Below are 27131 nucleotides of genomic sequence, written 5' to 3' on the forward strand. Positions count from 1 at the left end.
CTCTACATTTATTTTTAAAGTTTTCCAACATACTTATACAAATGTATATACTATATACGTATGTATGTATGTACGTATGTACATCGCATAAAAAGTTTTACGACGAACAAATAAAGCAATGAAACAAAAGTAAGAAGCAAGTAGGTGGAATGGATGTTTTCTCATAATATTCGCACAAGAAAGAGACAACAAAATTTGCAAATGAATTGGAAAATTGCAAATTACAACTGAAGCAGTCAAGTATTATGATACTATGTACTAGTAGGTTCACAAGGATACGCCTGTAATGCGCTCTCTAATCCTGGACCTAAATGTGCGTACCGCAACGGAAAGGGGCATACAATTATATCCACAACAGTTACGCCTACGTCAGCGATATCATCGTTGTAAAATTGGCGCAGAAGTTATGACAGTTGCTTTGGTGCTGGCGAAAGGGTTGTTGATTGCCATTATTGACGAAATGCTTGGGTATGCCAAAATGAGTAGGCGGACGCCATACAAATAAAATTGCATACCGGCATACATATATTTGTGTACACTTGAGTATAAATAGCTCGTAAGCGTGATTGGAGTGTAGCTATTGAAACATTTTCCGTGTCTTGCGATAATTTTCATTTCGAGGGAGTGGAGGCGGTAAGTGCGATTGTCTGCTGGTTCTATGCTGATTTGTCTTTTTGAAAATCCCTTTTTGATAGAATTAGCGATTTTAGGCTGGTAACGACAAGTTCCAAAAGGGGCCAGAAGGCATAAACGTATACGCATGTATGTACATATATACAATATTACAAATGTAGCTGTATGTACATATATTCATCATTGAGGATAAAAAAAATTTAACTAGCTTTCAGTGGAATACGTTAAGACAACTTAACGCTGGCTTACTATTTAAATACTCAACTTCAATTGTTAAAATTAAAATAACATTTAGTTACGAGCACACATACACACATACATATGTATATGTATGAATTTTTTCAGTACAACACACTAAACTCTGCCAACATTTAATATATTATTGAATTAAATTATGAAATGTAATTAAAAATCTAAGCCGCTTAGCTTTGCAATCGTCTATTATTTGTTGTATCCTTTCCCACTAACAAATATGAATTGGAATTAGGAAAATATTTTACAGGATTACCAAAACACTTAAAACCAATAGGTTTTGCTGCTTGTTAGAAAACTTAATGAACAACTGAAGCTTTTTTGTCTTGACGCTTACATGATTACATACATATGTAAGTGTCTATTCCAAAAAAAATCTTTATTGTGAAATTTTGAGACCTCACTAAAGAATATTTCAAGAAATATAGAAGTTATCACTTTGAAAAATTGTACTTTTTTAGAATGGTGCATCGGCTGAAAATGTGAGCTAAATGGAATTAATTTGAATATTTATTTCAGTGAGCTCGTTTATTATTATTGTTTTTTTTTGAGCTAAATTATTACAGCTGGGCCTCTAACCAGACCTGGGGAAATTCACACTTGAGAGAATACAGAAGGTTGCGGATATCACAGTTCCGCTACTTGACACTCAGCGAAATTGGCAAAACCAAATTGTGGAGTTTTGCTTACACTTACCTAACCTAGCTCTCATTTTTATTTCGTGTACCTGATCTATAAGAACTTTACGCTAATTTTCCGTAAGCCCTTTACCCCCGACCATGTTGAAAATACACTAAAAGATGCTGTATTATTGATACGTAAGGTCGGTTTTTATGCGGTTTATATTTCATTCAAAAAATATCCATATAGGCTTGTTTAAAAAGTGCGTATATTGTGGAGCCCACACTATTTGTTCCACCGACATATAACGTTTATGGATAAAAAGGACAGCTAGATCTACCTTAACTCTTCACATCCAGATGTCAGTGATTTGTTTTTAGAGTGAGCTTTTGCGATTCGGAGACTCCCCTTGTACAAGATACTTATCATCGACAAGTCGCTATTACGTCATTCTAAGTTTCGCATTGAGAGGTATAAACTGTAATTTAAAATTAAATTTTATTTTAGCGGTAATTTGTTCGTTTTTGTAATAAGTAGCGAGCTTAAATTTTGCTGACTTCAAGTTGCAGTAATAAGCAGCAAATTTTAATTTCTGGTTATTTAAAGTCAGTGTCGTAAAGTTTAATTTTCATGAAAAGAGGTTTTTGCCTTTCAATATCGTAAGTCTAAAAATTTCTAATTTATTTTCCAAGATTTTACTTGACCCAATAGAGAAAAAAAAACATCAAAGACAATAAATTTCGTTGGAAAAAAAGATCTACGGCGGTTGGAAATCATTTTAATTTAGGCGAATCTCTTGTAAGAGTAATTAAGAAGAATGAAGTTGCAAAAAGACTTTCACCCGTAAATGCTGCCTATTTCTTTTAATTTCTGCAAACTTTTTTAAGTGGTTTCAAGTTAGTTTTAACTCGTTTTTTTGTTTTATGCGATTTTAGAAAATTACGGAAAGTATACTTTTTCAAGGCATGTAAACTCGTTTTTAATGCGAATATTTTATATGCGCTTTTCTGTAGAACGAGGCCTCATAAAACGAGGCCTTACAGCATTTTTAACTTAGCTCTCCTGATCCAGGCCAATGGTGGTACCTATTACCAGCCGTCACCCTCGCACAGGGTTCAGGGGCGGTTTTCGCCAGCTAAACCTAAACAAAGGTAATATACAAAATATTTTAGCGTAGATACCATCTAAAACCTACGGTAAGCGAAATAAACAAAAATGTATATGAAGCTTGTTTGGTTCTAATCTGACAAATTAGCATTTCCTCTTCTATTGAGACACCCTTTTTTTGTATATTTATGTATCATCGTGAAAGCGTTAGTCGGCTCTCGGGGAATTTAAAGTAATCAGCTGATTTGCTGACGTAATAAGTGATGTGACAGCGCTCTCTGAGTAATTCGTCAATTCTGTTTCGAATGAGAGTGCGAATTACTAACCATGTGAACATTGTATAATATGATGAGTTTTTGTTAAGAAATCTTAGAAGATCAGTTACTGTGGCTACAATAGCGTTAATAAGTAAATAAGAAATTGATAATGTAACAGCATGCATATCTTACGGAACGTGACTTAAGTGAAAATCCTTGGCCTAATATAAATGCGCGTAACTTAGAATCGACTATTTTAAAGACCTAAATGAGTTCAACGACGCCGATAAATGTTAATTCAGAGCCCAATTTACTATTGATTGTTATATGATTAGAATGGTCGATTTATCAATTAAACTTTGATTATTGTAAAACTTTATATTGTTGTTTTTATGGAACTGTGTTCAAAATCTGACGACTTTGATATAATAAAATAGCTACAAAACAAAATACGTTAATAGTTAGTATATAATTGTATATAATAACTGCCAATATTTCTCACGCAATTGTGCTGCGGAAGCATATGCAACAATGCACGAATAATACGCAAAAGAAACGTCAAAAATTTGATAAGAAATGCGTTTAATTTCTGACCTTTCTTGTCCGCATATAGTTTAAGTATTTTTTAAACCTTCGACAGGCCATCTAGTTTAGTTACGCTGCATTTAATGCCATCCTATGTCAAGGGCACATATTCGTTTGCTGTACACCATAGATTACTCTTGGAATCTCAATTACCTAACTAGGAAAACATTAACAAGTTTATCAACAACACTGCCGCTCAACGCAAATAAAAGCAAAATGTCTCTCAACGAAGCCAAACGCATTGCCGCACACCGTGCCGTCGACGATTGGGTGAAAACGGACACCTCTGTTGGAGTTGGAAGCGGATCAACTGTGGTGTTTGCAGTGGAGCGACTCGCCGAACGAGTGCACAAGGAAGGTTTGAATGTGGTATGTGTGCCAACAAGCTTTCAGGCACGCCAACTAATAGTGCAGCATAAGCTAACACTAGGAGATCTCGATCAAAATCCCAAACTGGCAGTGACAATTGATGGCGCTGATGAGGTGGACCGTAATATGGTTTTAATTAAAGGTGGTGGGGGATGTTTGCTGCAAGAAAAGATTGTTGCATCTTGCTCAGAAAACATGGTGGTAATTGCGGATTACACAAAAAATTCAGAACATTTAGGTGACCAATATAATAAGGGTATACCTATTGAAGTGGTGCCGATGGCATATGTACCGATTAAAGCTCGTATTGCAGCTAAGTACGGCGGCGAATTAAAGCTGCGTATGGCTGTGGCCAAAGCTGGGCCGTGCGTAACCGATAATGGTAATTTCATACTAGATTGGCATTTCCCGAAAAAATGTGACTGCGATTGGGAAAAAGTGAATATGGAGCTATTGCAAATACCTGGCGTCGTTGAAACAGGACTATTTGTGCGTATGGCGGTTAAAGCTTACTTCGGTATGGCTGATGGTAGTGTAAAGACACAGGAGAAATAAAGTAAGCGTTAAGTAGTAGGAAGATGTTTAAGACTTAGATTACAAATTATGGATTAATACCACATTTCATATCTAATTTTTAATGGTCTTTCTTTAATTTTTGACACCGGGTGTATCGTTCGTATATTAATTAGCAATATCAAAACCTTCATGAGCTAATTATTCTTTATATTTAAATTACAAATGTAATAAATAATACAATTATCAAGCTTTTTACCCTTAACTAAAATTATTCAATGGTAACAGTCCTTTTCTTCATAAGCATTTGGGAGTGGGTTTTTAAATCCAAATTGGACAATGTGAATATCCTCAAAAGCTTTTCTTGCTCCTTGTCGGCAATAGGCTATCTTTAGCATAATTAAAAAGCGAAAGTAGTCCCTGTTTTTTTCCACGTGTGAAGTAGTTGGTTACGACATCTTGGCTTCCTGTAACCACGAGAATTAGCACTTAAAAAGTAGAACTTTAGTATACACCTTTATGTACGCAACATACCCATGCTGTCATTAACAGTCGTCGGTAGCACATTATCGTTTGCGCTTAGTGAAACAAAAAGCGAAAATGGCACCATCCAAAGGCATATTGTAAAGTATGCTAGCACCTAAAATAAAAAAAACTGATTATTAATTAAACAAAATGCAAAGATCATAGCATACCTGCACAAATGGATAGTAAATGCTCGTGAAATATTGAAAAGCCAAAAAGTGGTTTATAACTAAAAACACTACAGCGCCAATAAATGGCACTGACATAAATCGTATAAATGGAAAGCTGCTCATAATAATACCGTGGAATACTTGCGCCGCAAACCCACACAAAATCATGCTCCATGGTAAATTATCGAAGAACATAAACATTATGTAAACAAATACCGTGGCACTAATCATAAATGTGATTAACTTTCGCGCCGTTTGTGTGTACTCTTCCACCAGCTCAGCAATATAGTAGAGACCCGCCGCTGTCATAAAGAATAAATGATATTAGCTATAGGATTAGTCACATCATTTGCTTACCAATCGAGACTGTAATAAAGACGATATGTATCACCATTGATACCCAACTCAGTATATATAGAAACGACATGTTGTATATTTATTTTCACAATTATTTATTATATTATCGTCAATATTTGTAAAGAAATTGTTTACCAAGAAAGAAATCGTGAAATAAAACGTCACCGTCCTTAAGTTTGTTTTTCAATTATCAGCTGTTTGGCTTAGTGACAATCAAGAAACGGAATAGACGAGAAACGACTGCGAAACTTGCCATATTCAAAAAAAGAATTTGGTTCAACTCCAATTAGCCTACTTATGTCTGTTTAATACTAATAGAAATAAAATCTGATATGGAGGTAGTTTAATTATCATGTTCTCTTAACTGGAATGAAGTTGAAATGATTTTATTATTAAAATATGAATAATATATACTTTTCTGCGCATTAGTTTCGTTTTATGAAGTGGCAGCACTGGCAGAGTTGATTTTTGACAGCTGCGAAAAAAGCGCGTGCATTTTCCGTCTATTGGATTGGTGGAATTTCGTTTATGTGAAGCACATATTTAGAACGTTGTTTTACATTTTTTGTTATTTATATTATTAAAAAGTGCATATTAACAAAAATATTTGTTTGTGAACGAAAGCTTAAAAGTATTAAGAGCATTTTTTATCCGTTTAACCTTGAAATATTGGGCATAATAAATAGCCGAAAAACTGTGAGGGGTGAATACCAACAACAACTGTACAGGCGAAGTAATAGAAAGGAAAAATTCCGTTCTTCCCTCACCAGTGTGAAAAGTTTTGTAAGGTTAGGGACAGATTTGGGTGAAAATATCGAAAAGGATTGGCATTAAATGCCTCCCAACATAATAGAGCCTGCACAGCATCAGCAAGGCGATGCGGAAATGCGTGATGAAGAAGATATTCAGCCAACAACATCGGCCACTGAGGCAACAGCAAATGCAGAAAATTCTCCGACGCAACAGCATAATTCAAATGAGAGTAATGGTACCACTAACAGGGATGAGAGACAGCCGTCAGCTGAGGCAAATGTGGACGCGGACGCAGAGATGAATAATGCGGAAGAAAATGGATCTATTGGCTCCCACGAAGCCAATGCTGAAGCAGAAGGGAATGGAGAGGCTGGTGAGAATGCTGATGCCAACGCTCCCGCTGATGCTGATCCTTTTTATGGGTTCGAAGATGAAGAACCAAATTTCGATAGTAAAGACATGTCACAGGTGTTGCAAATTTGGGAAGCGCAGCACACACGTTCCGGATTCGATCCAGTGCCAGTGTTGAAAAGGTAAATGACTGCACACACACACATGTTTTGCCTACATATGCAAACAAGTTTCTTCTCTATTTTTTTGCAAAAATAAAGGTGATCGTCACCGAAGTGACGTGCTTGAGTTTTCTTTCTTCTTAGAAAGTTTTTGTTTTTTGGTTATCATTTAAAGACTAATATAAAGAAAATTAGTAAGTAACCGCAAAAACAGAAAAAAAAATGCTGTATGTAGAACCCACGAGAGTCTGATTTATATATTGTTCAGATGGCATTATATTTATGTATGTTAAATGTTAAGATGTTTTTTTTTTTATATAAAACACGTTAAATAAACTTTATGTAAAATCATAATCTTTTCTAGGCTTGCCGAAATTTTCGAAAAAGAAAAGGAAATTTATATGCGTAAAGACCACGACCCTTTCGAAGACCGCCACCCCTATCGGACAGACCCGAAGTGCCAATTTGGAGTTCTGCTCAAGCAGCTGTTCCGAAAAGATATTTTCATGAACAAGGTAACTCACGCATATCCTCAGTTTAACTAATTTATTAAAAATGCTTTCTTAATTTTAGCTTGTGAACGACTATTTGCGCGATAATTTCTTCACCCGTCAAAATATCCAGAAAAGTTCACTGGAATTGAATATTCTAACTTGCCGATTAATCTTAGTAATTGCTCCCGGTTTAGAGACATCTGCCGTTTTCCAAGGAGAATTCGAACATCTGATTCATAGAATTTTCGGCTGGGCTGAAGATAGTATTGAACCATTGCAAAGTTATGCGACAGGTTTGTTAGGGGCTGCTATGGAAGTAACTGAAATCGCGGTATCATTCAAAGAACACAACGCTCGCCTTATACCAAAGATTTTGAAACGGTTGCATATGTTGCAAGCAATATACAAATCAGGCGGCGAATCTGGTCAATCGACGCATGCCCAACCACCATCAGAACCAAATTCTGCCAATAACTCATTCGAACATACGCCTACTTCTATTGTCAACGGCGTTCCATTTCTACTATCACCGCAAACAGAAGATCAATCGAAAATTGATGCGTCGGCGACACAAAGTTCAAAGAGTGCTATAGACACTCACTGTTCGAATTCGAATATGTCAACACTACTGGAGAATAGTCGCGATGCTTTTCCCCAGGGAAGTGGGCATCGTTACTATAAGAAAATGTATATTCCCTTGCACCCGCCTACCGTTGAATCAAGCCAAGCGCTAATGCTGCGATATCTTACTGCACTGGGCAATCATCAAGATTATTTGGGTTCGGTTTTTGAACAACGCGCCATGCAGTTGGTTTCCGGTTATTTGGAGAATTTAGACAGACGCGATACCTGTTTGGGATTCGAAGCCCTAAAATATCTGGCTTCATTGCTTTGTCATAAGAAATTTGCTTTAGAATTCATTGCACACGGTGGATTGGAGGTAATCAAATATTTTTTATAATTGCTTTTTATTATATTTTAAACAATATAACTTTTTTAGTTGCTACTCAAAGTACCACGTCCCAGCATCGCTGCTACTGGCGTTTCTATAACACTATACTACCTCGCTTATTGTGAAGAAGCTATGGAACGCATTTGCAGTATGCCCAGAAATGTAATATCGGAGTTGGTGCATTACGCACTATGGCTTATGGAAAGGTCCTACGATTCAGGTGTTTGTCATGCCACCATGTTCTTCGGCTTAAGTTTTCAATTCAAAGTAATTTTGGATGAATTCGACTCGCAAGACGGTCTTCGTAAGCTGTACAATGTTGTATGTATTTAATATATATTGGAAAAAGAACCTACATTATTTTGTAAGCCCTTTTCAGATTTCTATCCTTAAAATCCTGAATCCTTCCAATAGCGATGATGATGAGAATCCTCTTAATGACGATTTAGAATGTGCTTCGCGTCAACTCGTGCGACATGTGTGTGTCGCACTTAAACGCTACATGGAGAGTCATCTTTTCTACAAATATAACAATTTCATGCGCCAACAATGTTTGCTAACAACTGAATTCTCTCAAAACGTTGTAACTAAAGCAGCAAAGACAAGTCTGGAACAGATCAGTGAACAAGTGCGCACATTACAGGAGAACACCTCAGTGCGTGCCCATTGGGCACCTGTGGACAAACTATTGAAAGTGAGCGGTATCACATTACTTTTGAAAATTATAGCGCTTTCCTATGATTGGAACAATAGTGTGAGGTAATGGTATTTTTTTAAGTCTGATCTTCAATATTAAAAGTTCCAACAAATTGTAAATTATTCCTATTACATAATTCTACCAGGTCCGAAATAGTGCGTTCGGCATTGGATGTTCTCTCTATTTGTTGTGTTATTCCGCGGGTTTTCCTGGTTTATTGCGAGCGATTGGATGTGCCGGATAGTGCGGGAGCTTCAGGAATTTACTTCATACTGGCCGCCGCTTCAGGTGATATCACTGCCGACGCTGATGTTCAAAAATCTGCTTTGGCCGTATTGGTTCATTGTGTCTGTGCACCTTTGGCGAGGGTAAGCTAATATGTCCTTGTAAAAGTACTTTCTATTTCATATTTTATCACCCCTTTTATTGTACAGAAAGAGCCTAACAATGTGATGAAAGTATTTAGTGCGTCAAAGCGTAATAAACAGAATAATCGCTATTGCGAAGAATTAATCGAGAAGGTATGGGAGTCGGTTTGCTCCAACAATGGAATTATTATACTTCTATCTCTGATGCAAATTAAAGCGCCGATCACTGATGCGGATTGCATTCGAGGTATGGCCTGCCGCGCGTTAGCTGGTCTTGCGCGGTCTGAGCGCGTGCGCCAAATCGTCGGCAAATTGACACTCTTCGCAAATGGGCAAATTCAAACGCTGATGCGTGACCCAATATTGCAGGAAAAACGCGCTGAGCACGTATTGTTCCAAAAGTATGCACTAGAGTTAGTAGAACTCGTTTCAGGCAAAACAAAACCGATTTCCAATAAGATGGATCCATCACTCGCCAACATTCACAAAGCCAATGTCATTGCGCAAACTAAAATTCAGTATAACGAACAACAGTTATATCAACTAATACACGATCATCTAGAATCTAAGGGCCTACTCCAGACGGCACAAATGTTGCAGAAAGAGGCAGGTCTGCCGCAAATTTCCTCCAACACGACGAAAAACTTTCACCAATCGCCATTCGATTACAAAGTGGTACCATCGTCATCAGCGCGTCAGCGTTTGCGCATCCGCACGCAGGATTTGAACAGTGCTATCAATAGCATAGCAAATGATCATCAGCAGCAGCAGCTTAATAACAGCCTTAACATTGAGGAGCTGCCGTCCAGCAGCATTACTGTAACACCTATTAAATTGGTGAAAAAATCTGAAAAAACATCTGCAACAAATTTGAGCGGTAATGCTAATGCCATGGCTATCGCGCACGCGAATGCGCAGCGTTCTCTGCAAAAACAAATATCCTCACTGCCAGAAGACGTGCGTTCTGAGAGTGGATCGCCACCACTGCAGCATGGGAACCAGACTGGCATTACTCTCGGCACCATTGTTACAGAATATCTCACCAACCAGCATGCCTTGTGTAACAATCCCATGACAACATGTCCGCAATTCGACCTGTTCACGCCACACAAATGCCCTGATCCTAAGCCGAATCGTGTGGGAGATAATCTTAATTTGACAGCGCGCATTTTCAAAGCACAGGCGGGATACAATACAGCGCGCTTGGACCGTCGTTATGTACATTCGAATTTTGCGCCGTGGCGTTCGGTGCGTTCCAATGACTTCCCATCCTTGCAGTTTTCCACTTGTGAAATAGTATCTCCTTCCAAACTGCTGCTCGTCGGTACCCACCGTGGTGAAGTAAAAGCATTCAATCTTTCCACAGGCACAGAGGTCTTCTCATCCGTTTGTCACAGTTATGTCGTCGATTCTATTATTTCTAATCGTGCTGGTGATTTAGTGCTAACGTCGTGCTCTTGGCGGTCACCGCTCAGCGTACTCTGGTCTATTCAGCATAACGAGTTTGCGTCGAAATTGAGCTTTGCCGACGATTACTATTGCGAATTCAACAATTTGACGCAGGACAAAGTGCTGGGAACACAAAATGACGTACGTTTTAGATTTTATATATTTATATTATTTATATTTCAATTGGCTGTAAAACATTCTCTCCAGTGCGCCATAATTTACGACATAAATAGCGGGAATAAGATTTCCACGTTCACGCCAACGCTTGGGAATCAATATGTTAAGAATCGTGCTACCTTCTGTCCAACCGATGAGCTTATATTATCTGGTAAGGTTCTCATAGCCGCATCTACTTTCGACTACTAAACAAATTCCTTTAAGATGGCGTTTTATGGGACGTGCGGTCCGGAAAGGAAATTCACAAATTCGACAAACTAAATCAATGCCTTTCTGGGGTTTTCCATCCTAACGGCCTAGAAGTATTATGTTACATTATTTGTTACAAAGACATGATTTAAATTCCATTTGAATCGTTTCATTTGCAGATAATTTCAAATACCGAAGTATGGGATCTGCGCACATTCCATCTCCTGCAGACTGTTCCCGTGCTTGACCAATGTTTTCTTAAGTTTTCGCCAATGCGCGTGATCTACAGCTATAATGCGGAAGCATCTGACGAACGCATTGATGCGATGCTAGAAGAATTACCTGCATGCGAAACGAGTTTTAAGGTGCTTGACGCCTACGACTATTCTTCAATATCGACAATTGATGTGCGGCGTGGCATCTACGACATGAGCATCAGCGATAATGGCAGTCTCATTGCGTTAGTGGAAAATCAACCAGCGTACGATTCGAGGCCGGAGACTTTCGTTAAAATCTATGCTGTAGGCATGAAGAAGATCGAGAATCAAGAAGAGGTGCGTCATGGCGACGCGTCGTGCATAGGCGTTAGCGTTGGCAATGACGGCAGCAATAACACAGACCGCGCTGCTGATCTTGCGGACGCTGTTGACTATGACGATGACGATAATAACGCTATCGATAATGTTGATGATGGTGATGGTGGCGGAGGTGAAGGCCAACGTGCAGACGATGGCCTTGGCCGAAACCAGAACCAAAATCCAAACGACGATGACTATGACGCCGACGCTGATAATCGTCGTGATGGTGATCAAATCCGTCGTTTCGGACGTATCCGTGAAATTAATATCGACATCGACGCAAGTCGGCGACACATCGGCGGCAGCGGCGGCGGTGGTGAGGAAATCATCGTGAGCTTTCGTAGCTCCGCGTTGCCCGCAGCCGCCAGTGGCAATGGCGGCGTCGGTGTACTGATCGGTCGCGGTAGCAATGGTCATGCTGCGCCACGCCCCAGTGCCGCTGGCGGCGCTCACAGCGCTAGATTAGCACCCGCAAGTAGAGGTGGTGCGGGTATTGCGTTACGAACCAATCGCATCAACAGGGGTGTTATAAGTCGTGCGGTTGGCAGTGGCCTGATGGTTAATGGAAACGCTGTGCGCCCCGACATCGGCGCTGGCGCTGGCGCAGCAGCACAAGACCTGATAGATGCGATAGTGAATAATTGGTTGTCTCTGCTTTCAGGAAGATGATGAAGAACCAGATTCTGAAGAGGACGGTTCGGACAGCGATACAACAGACAGTGAGTCTCGTATATACGCCAACCCAGGCTGAAGACGTACGAATATAAAATAAATGTTTTTTTTTTTATTATTTTGCAGTTTTTGATATTAGCGAAAACGATCGGATTCGTTTGCTGCGTTCGGACGGCGAGGACGACGATGACGAGGAAATGGATAGCGATGATGACAGTGACGATAACGATGGTAACGACGACGACGGTGATGGTTGGGTAGATGTGAACTCAAATTCGTCTATGAGTGATGACGATAATGAGCAAGCGCAGCGAGAATCATCGTCATCGGAGGATGAGATTATGGAAATTCATTTTCGGCCTTATTAGAAACTGTCTTTAATTGCTATTCGTTGCTTTTAAAGTAAACTAAACAAAAATGAAAGAGAAAATAATGCAAGTACATGCAAGCTCCTGTAATCTGTTGATGCGCATAAAGTAAAAAACGAAATATAATTTTTATTCGAGAAACAATAAAAATTGATAAAAGCAGAACACAAAAGTACAGTGTCAGGCGCATAGCAGAATTGTGTTTATCATTTTGTACTATAAGTATTCATTTTAGAAACCTTGTATAGTAGTTAGTCTCATCAATATGCAGAAAGAGAGGAAAACATGAAGCAAGAAGAAATTATGTAAGAAGTAATTGCCAGTTACACCAACTCGAAGTTCAATTTCAGATATGGATTTATTTTCAAGAAGTACAAATTTTGAGCCAATACTTTCGCTGCTTATTTGCGCCCGAAATTATTTATACAATACTTTTGTTCATCTACGGCCGGACCAAAATTTAGTTTGTGAAGTACAATTTTTACTTAAAGGGGCTGAAGCGCGAAATGTAAAATTTAAAAATTAGAAAGAAAAGTGCAGAAAATACAAATTTCATATCAGAAAATAATTTTTTTCCGTTTTTTGCTATTTATAAACTTCCGAAATCAGCCATCGAACAGTTTGTGCTGTTTGAAAATGAATCCACATTTTTTTTCTATTTTATATAAAAAAATCTAATTTCACAAATTTATTACAACTTTCTGAAATAGAACTGCAAATGGTTTGAAAAGTTTATCCTCTTCGAATTTCTAATTTTATTATAATATTTAATATTTTTTTTATATGTTATACTGTTTGTTGCAAACCACAAGAAATTTAAAAAAATACGCGTCAATGTAACAATTGTATTTGTCAAGCGAATGCGCGTCAAATTATTACTGCATTTCTTTTTGTAAGAACTTTAAAACAGCAAAACACAAAAATAAAGAATATCGAAATAAAATTATATATTATATGTAAATAAAAGGAGCGTTTCGTGTTGAGCTAAAGCAAAGAGTGCAGGATGTGTTGTAATAAAAAACAAATAAAGGAGTTGCAAGCAAGAGCACAGGTTTCTATCGGGTGTTTTGTTAAGAGCTTGAGAACTCAAAATGAAATAACAGAAATGTTGGAATGATTTTTTTTTTGTTTTAACCTCGTAGATAATTTCAGCTTTACGACGACATACACCTAGCACATCCGATAAAGAACCAGCGGCTTCGTTGGCTGGGCTATGTGGCCGAAAGGATACAAATGCCCCGGCTCTGAAAGTGTTTGATGCGGTACCAGCTGGTGGTAGCAGAGGAAGCGGAAGGCCTCCTCCTGACGCTTTATTAAACTCGGCCAAAAGGGCGTCAGCTGTAATCGCGCCCATCAAGAAGAATAAGATAACTTCATGGCATTTTTGTTTTGTTGTATAGGTGGCACAATGCATTGAAAACCAAAGTGTGGGACTTCCTTTCAATTCACCGCACTAAAAACCCACTCCTGCGGCGTTTCCCTTGTCCGTGGAACTACCGTTAGATATTACTTCGCGGAGGGGGAGAGGCCCATTACAACTTTGTGATGACTTTATTTGCTATGTTGCAATGAATCTGATATCCGGCATACGTCCGCCGCGAATTCGAGTTACATGGACTCTTCGATCAGCCCAATTGTTGAGTACTTTTTCCAATAAATTTGACCGTAGGCATCAATGGAATGGTGGCTTGAATATTGCAATAAATCGATTAAACACCCTGTATGGCGAGTTGCGCCGTCTTGTTGGAACTAAATGTCTTCGTTGCTCAGCTGTTTAATTTTTGGAAACTTCAGTGAACATGGCTCGATAGCGCTCGTCATGAATGAAATAAGGACCGATGACGGCGCAAGTGCTCTATGAACTTCACCAGGAAAGTAAATTTCCACAATTTGGAAGCGTTGTTCTAGCATTAAAGGATTCATGATGACTTGCCAAATATTACTGGATAGGAATGTCGAAACAGTTTACCATCCTCCATCCTCCGATAGATCCATGCAGCAAAAAAAAAAAAACAAAACACCCAATATTATTTATAACTTACCTTTATTGACACTTTTCATATCCAACAATTAGAATTAAAAAAGAAAAATCACAAACACATTTTATTATATTTCCTAAAACTCTTTTATTAACACTTGATTCTTATAGATTTATAATTGCAAGGTTTTTTTTAGTAAATATGCAGTTATTTCTGCCTATAATTAAATATTAGACAAAAAAAATCTTTTTGATTTATTTATTGGTGCTTAAAATCGTACTTAGATATGCGAAAGGTGCTTTTATGCTTTATAAATTTAATTATTTTTGTTTTTTTTTCATACATTAAACACTTTGCATTTGGCGTGAAAGCTAATTTTTAGTTATTAAGCACAAACTAACTTGTTTGCTCTTTTTCTTTTCTTTAAACACCCATAAGCTGTCTCGAATTCGCATAATTCCTTCAAACAAAGTTTAAAATTGCATAAAAGTTTTATTATAAATTATTATTGGTTTATTAATTTTTTTAATACGTAATACTTCCTTGTTTCGTATTTTATTAAAAACACATCATTACTATATACAATTTAATACTCTAATTTAGTCCTAAACATGAAACTCGAGCTCACACTTAGAGTAACTTATTTGATAATTTACACGCATTTATTTAGAAACTATTTCTTACATAAATTAATTCCGTAATATTTTCACGTTCAACGATGTGAATATTTTTATTCTAATTTTAGCAGATAGATAGTCGTCGCTTTCCCTCCACTTACGCGCCCATTGATTTGGCTTTTTGTAACCTTGGAAAGAAAATATTGAAGAAGTAAATGAAAATTCAATTAAATGCATAGCATCCAAGGGTCGTCGAACAGATAGTGGCAGCAAATCAGTTAATTTATTTTTTCATTTTGGGTCTTTAAATTATCGAATTCTTATCTTTGCTCGCAGACTTCGACATTCTAGAGACCAAAAGCAGAAACAAAATACATTGGTTTTGCTGTTTTTGCTCTGTTGATACTACTGCCTGTTCAATGTGCCCATATTTGCGAGAACAGGAAAACTACTTTTTTAGGCGGTAACGCAACGTCTCCGATTTATTTGCTGAAAGAACTGTTGTTATTTTTGTAGCAGTTAATGACCTAAATCATATCTCATTTGGAAAATACTGAAGCCACAGTGCTTGGCGGGATATAGAACCGGGACGTTCCGTCGGATCGTCGGGCATTCGTAGAATGGTTGAAATAACAGTATTTAGCCAAGGTTTAGAGAAAACTGAAGGGCTCGCTTTGACTTTGACAAAATCAGCTGTTGAACCGACGCACTGCAAAATGTTTATTTACATGCAACTTTTTTCTTTCTGCAAGCTGGCGGAAAATTATTTATTCAATATCGTTTTTGAAGAACTTTCTTACTAAAAAAACGAAAAAAAAAACAAAAAATGATTTCTAGTGATGGAAATCTTTATCTTTACCCACTTCATAACTTGTCTGTTTGTATACACCAGCTGTATAGTGCACAAGTGTCAGAAATGATTGACGTAATACGCCATTTGCAAAATTGTTAAATCTTTCGATAGGATGATTGATTTTTTGCCCCTTGTATTATCGTTCTTTTGTGGTGAGGCTCAGCCCACTCAACAGGGCTAGTCCGACCGCCACCCATTGCAGACGAAGAGGGTATGTGAAAATACTCCGCACGATACTACCACCTATTCACATGGCCTCTCAATCCCACTCACATAACACCCCGCTCCTTCTGGACCCAACATGTCGAGACGGCACGTTTTCTGGGCCTACCGTTGAATGAGTTACACGATGACGATCGGTGACTACACCACACTGGAAGGGTCTAGTGAGCTGCTACAACAGCAACATACCTATTTCTTTTATACAAAAGCCTAACCTCGCTTTTTATTTTTGTGCACGAATCTTTGTTATTTTAACATTTTCTTCTCAGTTCCCTCACACATCTCTTCTGCAATTACGTCATGTCAATGTGACGCTAATTATCCATTTCAATCTACGTTACCTTATATTTTTGCATATTTGGTGTTTTTATATAAAGTCAATCAGTTCCTGCAGAGTATACCCGACTGCCAAGTAGTGCCATTTTAGTAACATTTCCAAAAAATTCACGTGCATTTTCAATTGTTGCAAAGCGGAAGTTAAAACAAAACCCCGTAAATTTATGTTTACGCTCCGCAGCTGTCGTCCTGTTCTCTTCATACCACCCAATGTACTTACTTTCTCCTCAGCACCTTCAACACTATAGCACCCTCGCGCACATCCTTGAATAGGCGGATTGTTTCAGCGTGGCTCATACCCTGCACAGAAGTGCCATTGATCTCGACTATTTCATCGCCTGCAAATAATGATCAAAAGTGCTTGTTGAACTCCGGAAGTTGAATGTGAAGTTAATAGATACAATTTTTGTTTAATTTAATTAACAATTTTTTTTAACTATCCACAAGATTTCTTCTTCACTTACCAGCCTGTAGGGTGCCATCGTCAGCTGCTTGACCTGATGGGAATACCGTTTTTACGAAAATACCCATATTGCCTTTGGGTGAGTCGCGACCGCCAACAATACTGAAGCCCAGCGATTTCATGCCGGCGCCTTTGAAAAATGTTATCGTCTTTTGTGTAGAACGGCTAGAGCCTTTAAGTCGTAATTAATGAGAAAAAGAGGTTGTCTGTAAAGTCGGTTTACTGACGATAGTTTAACGTGACAACGTCATAAGAAAATATTGATGGAATGGTTGCAATTTTCAAAACAAAATTTTAATTTTATTTGTTTGATAGATATTTTGTATGGATATAGAGGAGGAGGTAAATGGAATTGCAATGGAATAGGTCAAGTTACATTTACACAAACGTGAAAAATGACGAAACATTTATCAAATTCATGAAAGATATCTTCAATTTCGATTGTGCATCAGACGTTAATAAGTCAACAACACTAAGAGGCACCATCATCGATTTGCCTTTTTCTAGACACTTTACACCCGAAACACTCCCTTTCATTTCCTACTTTTTCTATCATCGTCCTATTCTCAACAGAGAAATGATTCATTACCATGCACACTGGAAGAAGGCATATGCAAATACAAGTATGTGAATTTATATACAAATGCGCATATACATACATATACATACATATACATACATATATATGCTCACTCAAGTAGGACAGAGCCAGATGTCGAACGTTGCCGAACGCGGGGACCGATTGTGCTCTTTGTCATTCGTTCCGCGCTCTCGCTTGCAGTTCAAGCACATTCGCTTACATTTGCTTGCGTACGGAATAGATTCGTATATTTGATATGTCCATATGATTTGTATGCATCTTTATATATAGATTTATTCTTTTTGAAAATTGCGCGAAATTGTATATGTATATGCATGTTTATATACATATATTAGTATACAACATATCTTATAAGGTATGTGGTAAATATTAATATACCATACATTTTTTCCTTCATATATAATAAAAAAATTAATAATAATAACATTAAAACAACAGGTATTATTAACAAACTTGGTTTTATTTTAAATTCTTCAAGTAAATCAAATTAATAATAATCAGTAAGAAGGCATATGCAAATACAAATACGTGAATTTATATATGTACATATGCGCATATACATACATATATACGCTCACTTAAGTAGGAGAGAGCAAGGTGTCGAACGTTGCCGTTCGTTTGCTTTGTTTGCTTTGTCGTTCGTTCCGCCCTTTCGCTTGCAGTTCATTCAATGCAATGAGCAAGGTAACGGCAATGAGCAAGGTAACACTAATATGAGCAAGGTAACACTAATGAGCAAGGTAACACTAATATGAGCAAGGTAACACTAATGAGCAAGGTAACTACATATGAGCAAGGTAACGACACATTTTTTCGTGCGTGCAGCCTGTTAAATCGAATTATAAGACGTTATCACGTCAAAAACTCGGTTTAAATGAGTGGATAATTAGGAAAGTTTAGCTCAGTTGAAATAAGAAAATCAAATAATATATTATGGCAAAACCAATAGTAAATGAACAAAAATGATTTGTTTTTTTGTTTGGTTATATTCGCGCGCCACAAGAGACCGGATCACTTCGCTATGCCGCTGTACCTGTATTCTCGTTCTTTTTAGATTCTTCTGATTTATGTGCAATGAAACGACTACTATGACGCAGGCAGGGCGAAAGTTACCCAGTTGGAAGATACTCCTGCCAGATTCAAGGGAAATGTAAAAGTCTTCGGGTTTCATTGTTAAAATTATTGGCATTCAGAAGTGGAGGAAGCCATGTTGGTATTTAAATGAATAGGATCAATTATTAGAATATCATATTAGGAGTTACAAATTACTTCTTTAATTTTAATGTTATAATATTGTATATTTGGGGATAATCATAATTACGCTATTTTTGTAACTAAATCGAAGTTTCTCTGTGTATAATTATTTCGGCCTGTTTTGGCGACGAAGTAAAAAACAAAATAATTCAACCCGTTCGCCAAATAAAATCGAAAATCGCTCTTACGCTTGCGTCCTCAATTGCTTGCGCGCACATATGACCAGCACGTGTTCACGGCGAATTTTTTTACTCAAGTGTGGCCTACTTTCCGGCGGAAAAGTCGAAGATGCAGGGTATAGCGAATTTTGCATTTATAGAACAGATTTTGACGTGATAACGTCTTATAATTCGATTTAGCCGGCTGCACGCACGAAAAAATGTGTCGTTACCTTGCTCATTTGTCGTTACCTTGCTCATTTGCCCTTACCTTGCTCATTGTCGTTACCTTGAATGAACTGCAAACGAAAGCGCGGAACGAACGACAAAGCAAACAAAGCAAACGAACGGCAACGTTCGACATCTTGCTCTCTCCTACTTAAGTGAGCGTATATATGTATGTATATGCGCATATGTACATATATAAATTCACGTATTTGTATTTGCATATGCCTTCTTATTGATTATTATTAATTTGATTTACTTGAAGAATTTAAAATAAAACCAAGTTTGTTAATAATACCTGTTGTTTTAATGTTATTATTATTAATTTTTTTATTATATATGAAGAAAAAAATGTATGGTAATGTTTGCCATATACCTTATAAGATATGTTGTTAGTATAAACATGCATATACATATACAATTTCGCGAAATTTTCAAAAAGAACAAATCTATATGTAAAGATGCATACAAATCATATGGACATATCAAATATACGAATCTATTCCGTACGCAGGCAAATGTAAGCTAATGTGCTTGAACTGCAAGCGAGAGCGCGGTACGAACCACAAAGAGCACAATCGGCCCCCGCGTTCGGCAACGTTCGACATCTGGCTCTGTCCTACTTGAGTGAGCATATATATGTATGTATATGTATGTATATGTATGTATATGCGCATTTGTATATAAATTCACATATTTGTATTTTCATATGCCTTCTTCCTGTGTGCATGGTAATGAATCATTTCTCTGTTGAGAATAGGACGATGATAGAAAAAGTAGGAAATGAAAGGGAGTGTTTCGAGTGTAAAGTGCCTTGAAAAAGGCAAATCGATGATGGTGCCTCTTAGTGTTGTTGACTTATTAACGTCTGATGCACAATCGAAATTGAACATATCTTTCATGAATTATTAACTTTTTTCCATTTACTAGAGGTTTTGTGCGATTTTCTTACTGCAAATAAAAAGTAGATTAGTTCAGTTTCATTTCACAACTAATTGTTTGATACCTTACTTTGCGAACTCTTCTATTATAAGCGTTATTATATTAAATGTAAGCGTTTTAGTGTAATTTCTTACAAATGCAGTTATTGTTTTTAAAAGAAAAGTAGGGGAACTAAGGCACGCATTTTTAGAATATTTTTTTCACAACCCAGACTTAAAAATATTTTATTTACTTTTATCGCCTGAATTTTAGCAATTGAATTAATTTTATGATTAGTATATGTAAACCGACTACCACTGCTACCAACCTACCTACTATATGTATGTATGTATGTACATGTAATTATACCGTATTGAAGTAAATATTTTACAACTTTTTGCAAATATCAAATGTGTTTCCCGAAATTCTCTATATTAACTAGGCCTAGATCAGCATGCGGTTTTGCCTAGGCCTAGATCAGCATCGTTTTGCAACTAAGACTGGATCAGAATATTGACCTTCGTAATCTCTTTGTTTAAAAAAGTTAAAATTAAAGTTTTGAAAAATCTTTGTCGAATTCACCAAAATTTAGAGGTAGTTCAGAAATGTTTCCCTATTTCTTAGTTTCAGCTTTTGAATCTCCGAAACCACCTAAAATGTTTCACTAACTTTCTTGCGTTTTTAGCGGCCACTCAACCCTCTTCCTAATACCTTCCCTATTCCAACTCACCATCACTCATCGAAGCGCGTATAACTTCGGCCATTTCTTCATCGCGTATTGTTAATTTGGCTGCGGGCAATGAAGGGCGATGGCGATATTGTACTGAATTTAAAGAACTTGTTGTTGTTGCTGAAGCTTTCCCACTTGTTATTGTTGTAGTCGAACTATTTGAAGCGGTTAAAGCTGTTGGCATAGAAGATGATGGTACAGTTAAATGTTGTTGATATAAATGTGAATGCGTTGCATGATGTCGCTGGTGTTGTTGTTGTTGGTGAAGGTGGGTTTGTTGGTTTGGATGGTGTTGTTGTTGTTGTTTTTGGTAAGAAATGAGATGAAAAGGATTAGCATTTGTATTAGTGTTGTTAGTGAGATCAGACGACGCTTGTTGTTGTTGTTCCTGCTGCTGCTGCTGTTGTCTTCGCTGATTGCTCGCATCATCATCGGTGGTATTGATGCTCAGTGTAGTCTTCGTATTTGCCGCGCTATTTCCGGCTATATTCATAGCAGCCACCGTTGCTGCTGTTACTGTTGTTGTTGTCGTACTCGTAGTGCTTGTTGTTGTTTGTGTTTTACTATTAGTGTTTGTACTATTAGTGGCTTTCGAATTTTGGTAATTACAGTTACTGTTATTTGTGGTTGTTGTGCTTGTTGTTGCTGTTAGTTTATTGCCCTCAACAACGCCACTTGGTTGCGGCTGTATAAACAAACTCAGGCGCGAAGAGCTGAGCCGCGAATGCGCAAACCGCAGTGATCGATAATGCGAATTGGACAGGTTAATGGAGTTGCGCGTGTAGTGCGTGCGCGACGGAAAGGGCTGCAGCTGCACTGGCTGCTGCAGTTGCGACTGAACGCTTGTGCTATCGAAGGCAACCGAAAATTTCCCAGCAGCCGTTGGCGCCGATGCACCATAAGTCAGCGACGCACTACGATTGTCCGCTACGCGTCCACAACCTGCCACCAGTTCGTCTTGCGAGTGTTGTTGGTGCTGCAATTGCTGCTGAACGCGCAGTAATGTCGCGCCTTCAGAACAGCGCTTGCGCGCCAACAACTGCCACTTCTCATCGTCGCTGATCGTGTGCGTGGCCAGTGATATGCTGGATGCCCGATTTGCATACACCGGCGTGTACTCAGTGTTTGCATTATACAGCGGCGTCAACTCGAGATTGCGTTGCCCGGAGGAGGAACGAGCGCGTCGTCGCGTATATTCGGCTACAAACTCACCACCATTGGCCGTTGAGTCCATTGAGTGTCGTGGCGTAGAGCAGCGTCGATGCTGCATCAGCGGCATTGGTGTTGGCATTGAAGTGAGCGAATGCATTGTCGCTACGCTGGCCAGTGAGCGCGCATCATCATCCACATCCAACTCACTAGCGGCGGAGTTTACCACATCGGATGATGGACGTCGCGCTTGCTGATTATCCTCACTTTCCAGCGCCAACTGTAGACTAAGCAAATCATAGTTGTTTATGCTGTCCGTGCTCTGAGTGCGTTGCGTATAGCTGAGCCGCTTGCGTGCGCGCGCCAAGTACTCACTTTGTGGATTGGCAGAGGGCGGCGCTGATACAGGCGCTGCCGCTGGTTCGCTGCTAACATGTAGAGACTGCATGGAATTATGCGGTTGGGCAGAGCTGCTGTCGATTTTTATTTTCGTATAGAAATCAGTGACTGTGGCGACTTCGTCATGAGCGATCACCAAATCGATAGAGTTATTGAGGAATGTTGAGAGCAGACGCTGTACGTCGGGGAAGGACTGCATGCCACGCAAGTGTTTACCGTTCACATTGACAATCTCGTCACCAATGCGCAGGCGGCCATCTCTGCGGTAGAACGAGCGAAAAAAGAGGTGTGAGAGAGAATATTGATATATAACTATACAGTAGGAAAATTCTCACTTATTATCTAAAAAGTAAAAAATAGAAAAAATTCCTTACTTCTGCGCCATGCCATACGGATCGATCTCTACTATCAGGTAACGGTATTGCTGTTCATTCGTCGAGGTCATCACAGTCTTTGGTGACAACACCAATCCAATGCAGTCTTCCTGACACTTTCTTTCCAATTTGATCTGTCGAAATCGTCGTCTGATGGTCTCTGTCTCATAGTCGTAATTGTAACCACCCAATGAGACGGAGCCACTCGTCGTACTGCATATGCTACTACTACGTAAGCCACCACAACCCCCCACCCCACTCTCCGATGAGGTTAGTGAAATCAGCGAGTTCCTCTTCAGCGTACCCGATGCAATAGATTCCGTATCTCCACAGGAGATACCAAGATTATTGCCCAGCATTTGCGCGTTCGAGGTATTTCCACCGAAAATTACGCTGCCACATGCGCTTTCACCGCTTCCTGCGCTGCCGCTATTAGCACTTACGCCGCCCACACCTACTCCGACACCACCGCCGCCCCCTCCGTCACTGTCGTATCCCGACTCGTTCGAACTAAGACAACTACTTAATCTTTGGTAAAGTGGTTCCCAGTCCTTTGAAGAGAGGCTGTTGTTGCGCGACACTATGACCTCGCCACTGATACACGCCACGCTTGCGCTGGACGTCTGCTGCGGTGAGCAATTGCTGATTGCACTGTCGTCCGAGGAGTAGCGCTTGATTAGTACGCCATTCCGATAAATCACCTTTTGGTGGTGATTTGGAGAAGTGCTTGCCAGCGATATTGAGTCAAGTGCGCCATCGACCAGCGCTGTTGCTTCACTGGGTAGCATCGGTGTCGAGTTTCGATGCTGTGCTACTGGTGAATGCTGCTGACCGACCTGTAGGTACTGTGACGCCGGATGTGGCATTTCTTGCAAACCACCGCCATCAATTGTATGTAAACTACATAGAGACGGTTGCTTCATTACCGAGCCGCCATTTTCTTCCGGTAATACCGAGAGACGTGAGCGTAGAAAAGCATATGGAAAGGCGCCGCGCCGATTTGTCGATTCTTGACCAGCAACAACTGCCTGGGCTGTTGCCGCATTTTGTGTATGTGCACCAATTGGCATTGCATCGCCGCCATTCGGTGAAGTACTCGTGCTTACTTTGGCAATATCATCGCAACTACTCGACTTAAGATTTGTTACAGCGATTGTGGTGCCCTTCTGTAACTTGCCTTGACGGCTGTTGGCCAAGTTCAGACCCTCCGTAGGATCGTCACACTTTATGTACGATGAGCTGGTCAGCTGACTAGTAGAGCTGCTGCGGTACAGATTACTGCTGGTGGAACCGCTCGGTTCGGCTGCTTTAATCAGATTGTGTGACTTGTGGTTGAGCATACCGGTGGAGCCAATGCGATGGAAGAAGTTCTTGATCGCTTTTTGTGAGCGCTGTTGCGCATTCGGCTGTGCTGGCGTCGATTGTTGAGTGCCGCTGGCATTCATATCCTTAGATTTTTCCTGCCTTTGATGACTTTTATCATTTGGCTGCTGCTGTTTCTGTTGTAGGCTTTGCAGTTGCTCGTTCTGCTGTTGGTTCTTTTGCTGTTGTTTTATCGTCTCGATAGGACCCGATTTGCATTTCTTCAGCGTATGCGTCTGATAGTTGTCCTTGGCGTTATCATTGTTATTGTTGTTGTGCGTGGATGTATGAAAAAGCGAACGTAGATCGGTATGTGACTTGTGTGTGTTAGTGGTGTCGCTACGTTTCAGTATATCCAACTTGCGGCTCATACGCTTTCCCCAGGTGAAGACTGAAAAAAGTAAAAAGAGAGAATAATTAATGATATTATTAATGATATGGAGAAAACATAGCTAAGTTAAGGTTATGATAAGCTAAATTTAAAGGAGGCTATATGAGGCATAACCGTAACTTCGACATGGCTCAAGAGGCGGAGTATTTAATGTAATTGTTCAATTTAGGACATGCCTCATCTGCGCGCTTCGCTTAAGCCCAGCTTCAGTGGTTAACCAAGAGTTGCGTTTTCTTAGAGAACCAGTCTTTGAAAAAAAGGAAAGTAAGACGTGTTTACACTGAGCTCTCCTTTTCATTTGGAGAGCACCTACATTTTTATGTTGTCTTCAAACAGGAGATAAATTTTGGAGCATGAAATAAGATTTTTTTAGAGTTCCCACCAATAAGCACTTCAAGAATCAACTTAATCCCCTCAGATTTCTTTCCCATTAGTAGCTGAGATTACTCTCAGTAATCAATAAGCTCCATAACTTTTCGAGTTATATTCAAACACGTACAGCGCATTTTCGATAATACCGTAAAATCGCATATTCAAAGAACTAAGGTAATACAAATGTCTAAATATTTCTATTTTGAAATTTTTAAATAATCTCGGGAGAAGCCACATTTCAAATGCTTCCAGTCTGTTCATGTCTTCAGGGTCCATGTTTTCATGCCATATAGCAGAACTGACCATTTATTTAGTTTTAGTTGCTGGTTGAAGTCGCTACATTGTAGGACTTTGTCATAAATATTTAAGAAAGACAGGTCTTGCCATTTGAATGCGACATCTTATTTCTGTTCAGACATCCCAATTTTCATTGAGGAGGCAATCAAGGCATCGAAATTTGCTTACTCTTTCTACAGGAGCATTGTCGATTTTTAATTAAGTATTATTGTATGTATTTCAATATAAGTATTATATAAATATTTTTTCTCAAATCTCGGACCACATTAGCTGCAACCATTCAAAGTTGGCGCAAGTGACCCATATTGCTGACCTATTTTAGCATTCCGCTAATCATATATTATTTAAACGAGCCAGTAGTCATATATCCTTCTACTATTTACTAACGCAATTCTGCTTTCATCTCCCCCCACTGCACCACGCGTTACTCTAATTTTATCATCGCCTACCAATCTAAGTTTCTGCGACTGCAACAACGATTAGCCGCTGGTTAAATGTTGAACAGCTTCTGCAAGTGCGCCTCTATTGGCCTCGAAGGAAATGAGGCGCAGGAAGTACAAAATTACAAAAAAAAGAAACATATTATAGAAACACAAGCCCCTATAAATAACTATAATTTGAATATTCTAATCTGCTTGCGCCTGCGGTATAACATCGGTTGATTTGCGTGCATACGAGTACAACTAAGTGTGTATGTGTTTGTATTGGTGAGCTTACTTTGTTTGAATGTTCGCAGCTGATCGCGTGGGCTGTGCTAGGACCATCAATTATGTTGCAACCGTCATTGGCCAACAGGCAGCGCGACGAACATAAAAATTGACGGTTGCAAATGAAACAATGAGTGGTATTCAATAGGAAGAAGAGGAAGGAAATGTAGCTGTTATTCTTGCTTAAAAATAACTGATAAAAAGCGGTCCACAGTAGAGGCAAACATGCAAAGTATGCAACTAGAAAGGGGACTTCTCTAACTGCTTGTGGATATATATAAGTATGAATGTATGTATGATTGGCTGCCTGCCCGAGAGCACCCACTTCGTTGAGTTTAGTATCAGCGCCTTGAGGTTATGATAGCAGAAACTATGTAGACTAGCGGAATTCGGATCAAATCAAGTAGTTATGCCAAAGCGCAGAACGTGGTAGGAAGCAGAGTTGTTGTGACGCGTGTTGTGTTACTGCCGCACTGTGGGCGAGAGTGTTGAAAAATCTGGAAGGTCGTAAATATCGGTCGCAGTAAAAAAGTTCTCAACATTTCTTCGTTTTCGTTTTGTTTTTTGATGATGAAATGAAAGTAATTATAATTCGTATGCAAATATTTCCAAATAGTTTTTCTGATTTTTCCTTAATTCATACGCGATGCAGTAAATGTGTCGGCCCGGATTGACCATTTCCATGATTTTATAACTGGTTGGTAATAGCAACTAATGAAAGTACAGGGCCTGATTGGCACGTGAAACGACATTTTGATATGTATTTTTCCTAGAATCTTTGAGATTGTCTCTTGCAATGATTCGATGTAGTCTTTAAAAAACTTGGACTTATCGAGGAATCTATGCATATAATTATGCTAATATTCAGTGTCTGTATATTTTGTGTCGTTTCTTGCCTGGGCTGATATTTAAAGGTTTCTTAAGGTTTTCAAAAGGACTTTCATAATTTTTAATTTTTGTGCTTTTGCATTTGTTTTTACATATAATTCGCGCTCACATCCTTTTTTGGTTGTTTGGCCGGACTCTTCCTCCAATTTGAGGTGTGATTATTGCATGATGAATAGATTTATGCCGCCTTCGAAAGGCAGCTGGTTTTTTATGAAGAGCTTTTTCATGGCAGAAA

General features: G+C 38.9%; 4 protein-coding genes across 8 annotated transcripts in view; 2 read left to right on the forward strand and 2 right to left on the reverse strand.

The window, feature by feature from the left end:
• Positions 1-3436: 3436 nt before the first annotated feature.
• On the forward strand, positions 3437-4608 carry LOC128867411 (ribose-5-phosphate isomerase). The gene has a single exon (XM_054108596.1). It carries the CDS (start codon positions 3549-3551, stop codon positions 4377-4379), a length of 831 nt encoding a protein of 276 aa, XP_053964571.1. The 5' UTR covers positions 3437-3548; the 3' UTR covers positions 4380-4608.
• A 31-nt stretch (positions 4609-4639) lies between these two features.
• Positions 4640-5576, reverse strand: LOC128867412 (protein TEX261). Its single transcript, XM_054108598.1, has 4 exons — positions 5390-5576; positions 5033-5334; positions 4872-4977; positions 4640-4804 (listed from the first exon to the last, which is right to left on the reverse strand). Exons 1-4 carry the CDS (start codon positions 5457-5459, stop codon positions 4689-4691), a joined length of 594 nt encoding a protein of 197 aa, XP_053964573.1. The 5' UTR covers positions 5460-5576; the 3' UTR covers positions 4640-4688.
• A 285-nt stretch (positions 5577-5861) lies between these two features.
• LOC128865893 (protein mahjong) lies at positions 5862-13643 on the forward strand. Its single transcript, XM_054106287.1, has 12 exons — positions 5862-6675; positions 7019-7169; positions 7228-8088; positions 8149-8421; positions 8480-8859; positions 8943-9165; positions 9232-10755; positions 10822-10942; positions 10996-11093; positions 11160-11534; positions 12220-12277; positions 12357-13643. The coding sequence occupies exons 1-12, from the start codon at positions 6224-6226 to the stop codon at positions 12596-12598; spliced, it is 4758 nt and encodes a 1585-aa protein (XP_053962262.1). The 5' UTR covers positions 5862-6223; the 3' UTR covers positions 12599-13643.
• Positions 13644-14770: 1127 nt separating this feature from the next.
• LOC128868218 (serine-rich adhesin for platelets) overlaps positions 14771-27131 on the reverse strand; it is a 144742-nt gene continuing 132381 nt past the window's right edge. For 3 of the 5 annotated variants that reach the window (XM_054110055.1, XM_054110054.1, XM_054110056.1), the window contains 5 exons: positions 22880-24632; positions 20958-22765; positions 17070-17240; positions 16826-16943; positions 14772-15382 (listed from right to left, as the gene is read on the reverse strand). In XM_054110055.1, coding sequence (XP_053966030.1) covers positions 15352-15382; positions 16826-16943; positions 17070-17240; positions 20958-22765; positions 22880-24632 — 3881 coding nt within the window. In that variant the 3' untranslated portion in view covers positions 14772-15351. Of the gene's footprint in view, positions 15383-16825; positions 16944-17069; positions 17241-20957; positions 22766-22879; positions 24633-27131 lie in introns of all 5 variants that reach the window. The other 2 variants (XM_054110057.1, XM_054110058.1) reach the window with 2 other exon arrangements.

This window comes from Anastrepha ludens, chromosome 6, assembly GCF_028408465.1.
Source record: "Anastrepha ludens isolate Willacy chromosome 6, idAnaLude1.1, whole genome shotgun sequence".
Classification (NCBI taxonomy): Eukaryota; Metazoa; Arthropoda; class Insecta; order Diptera; family Tephritidae; genus Anastrepha; species Anastrepha ludens.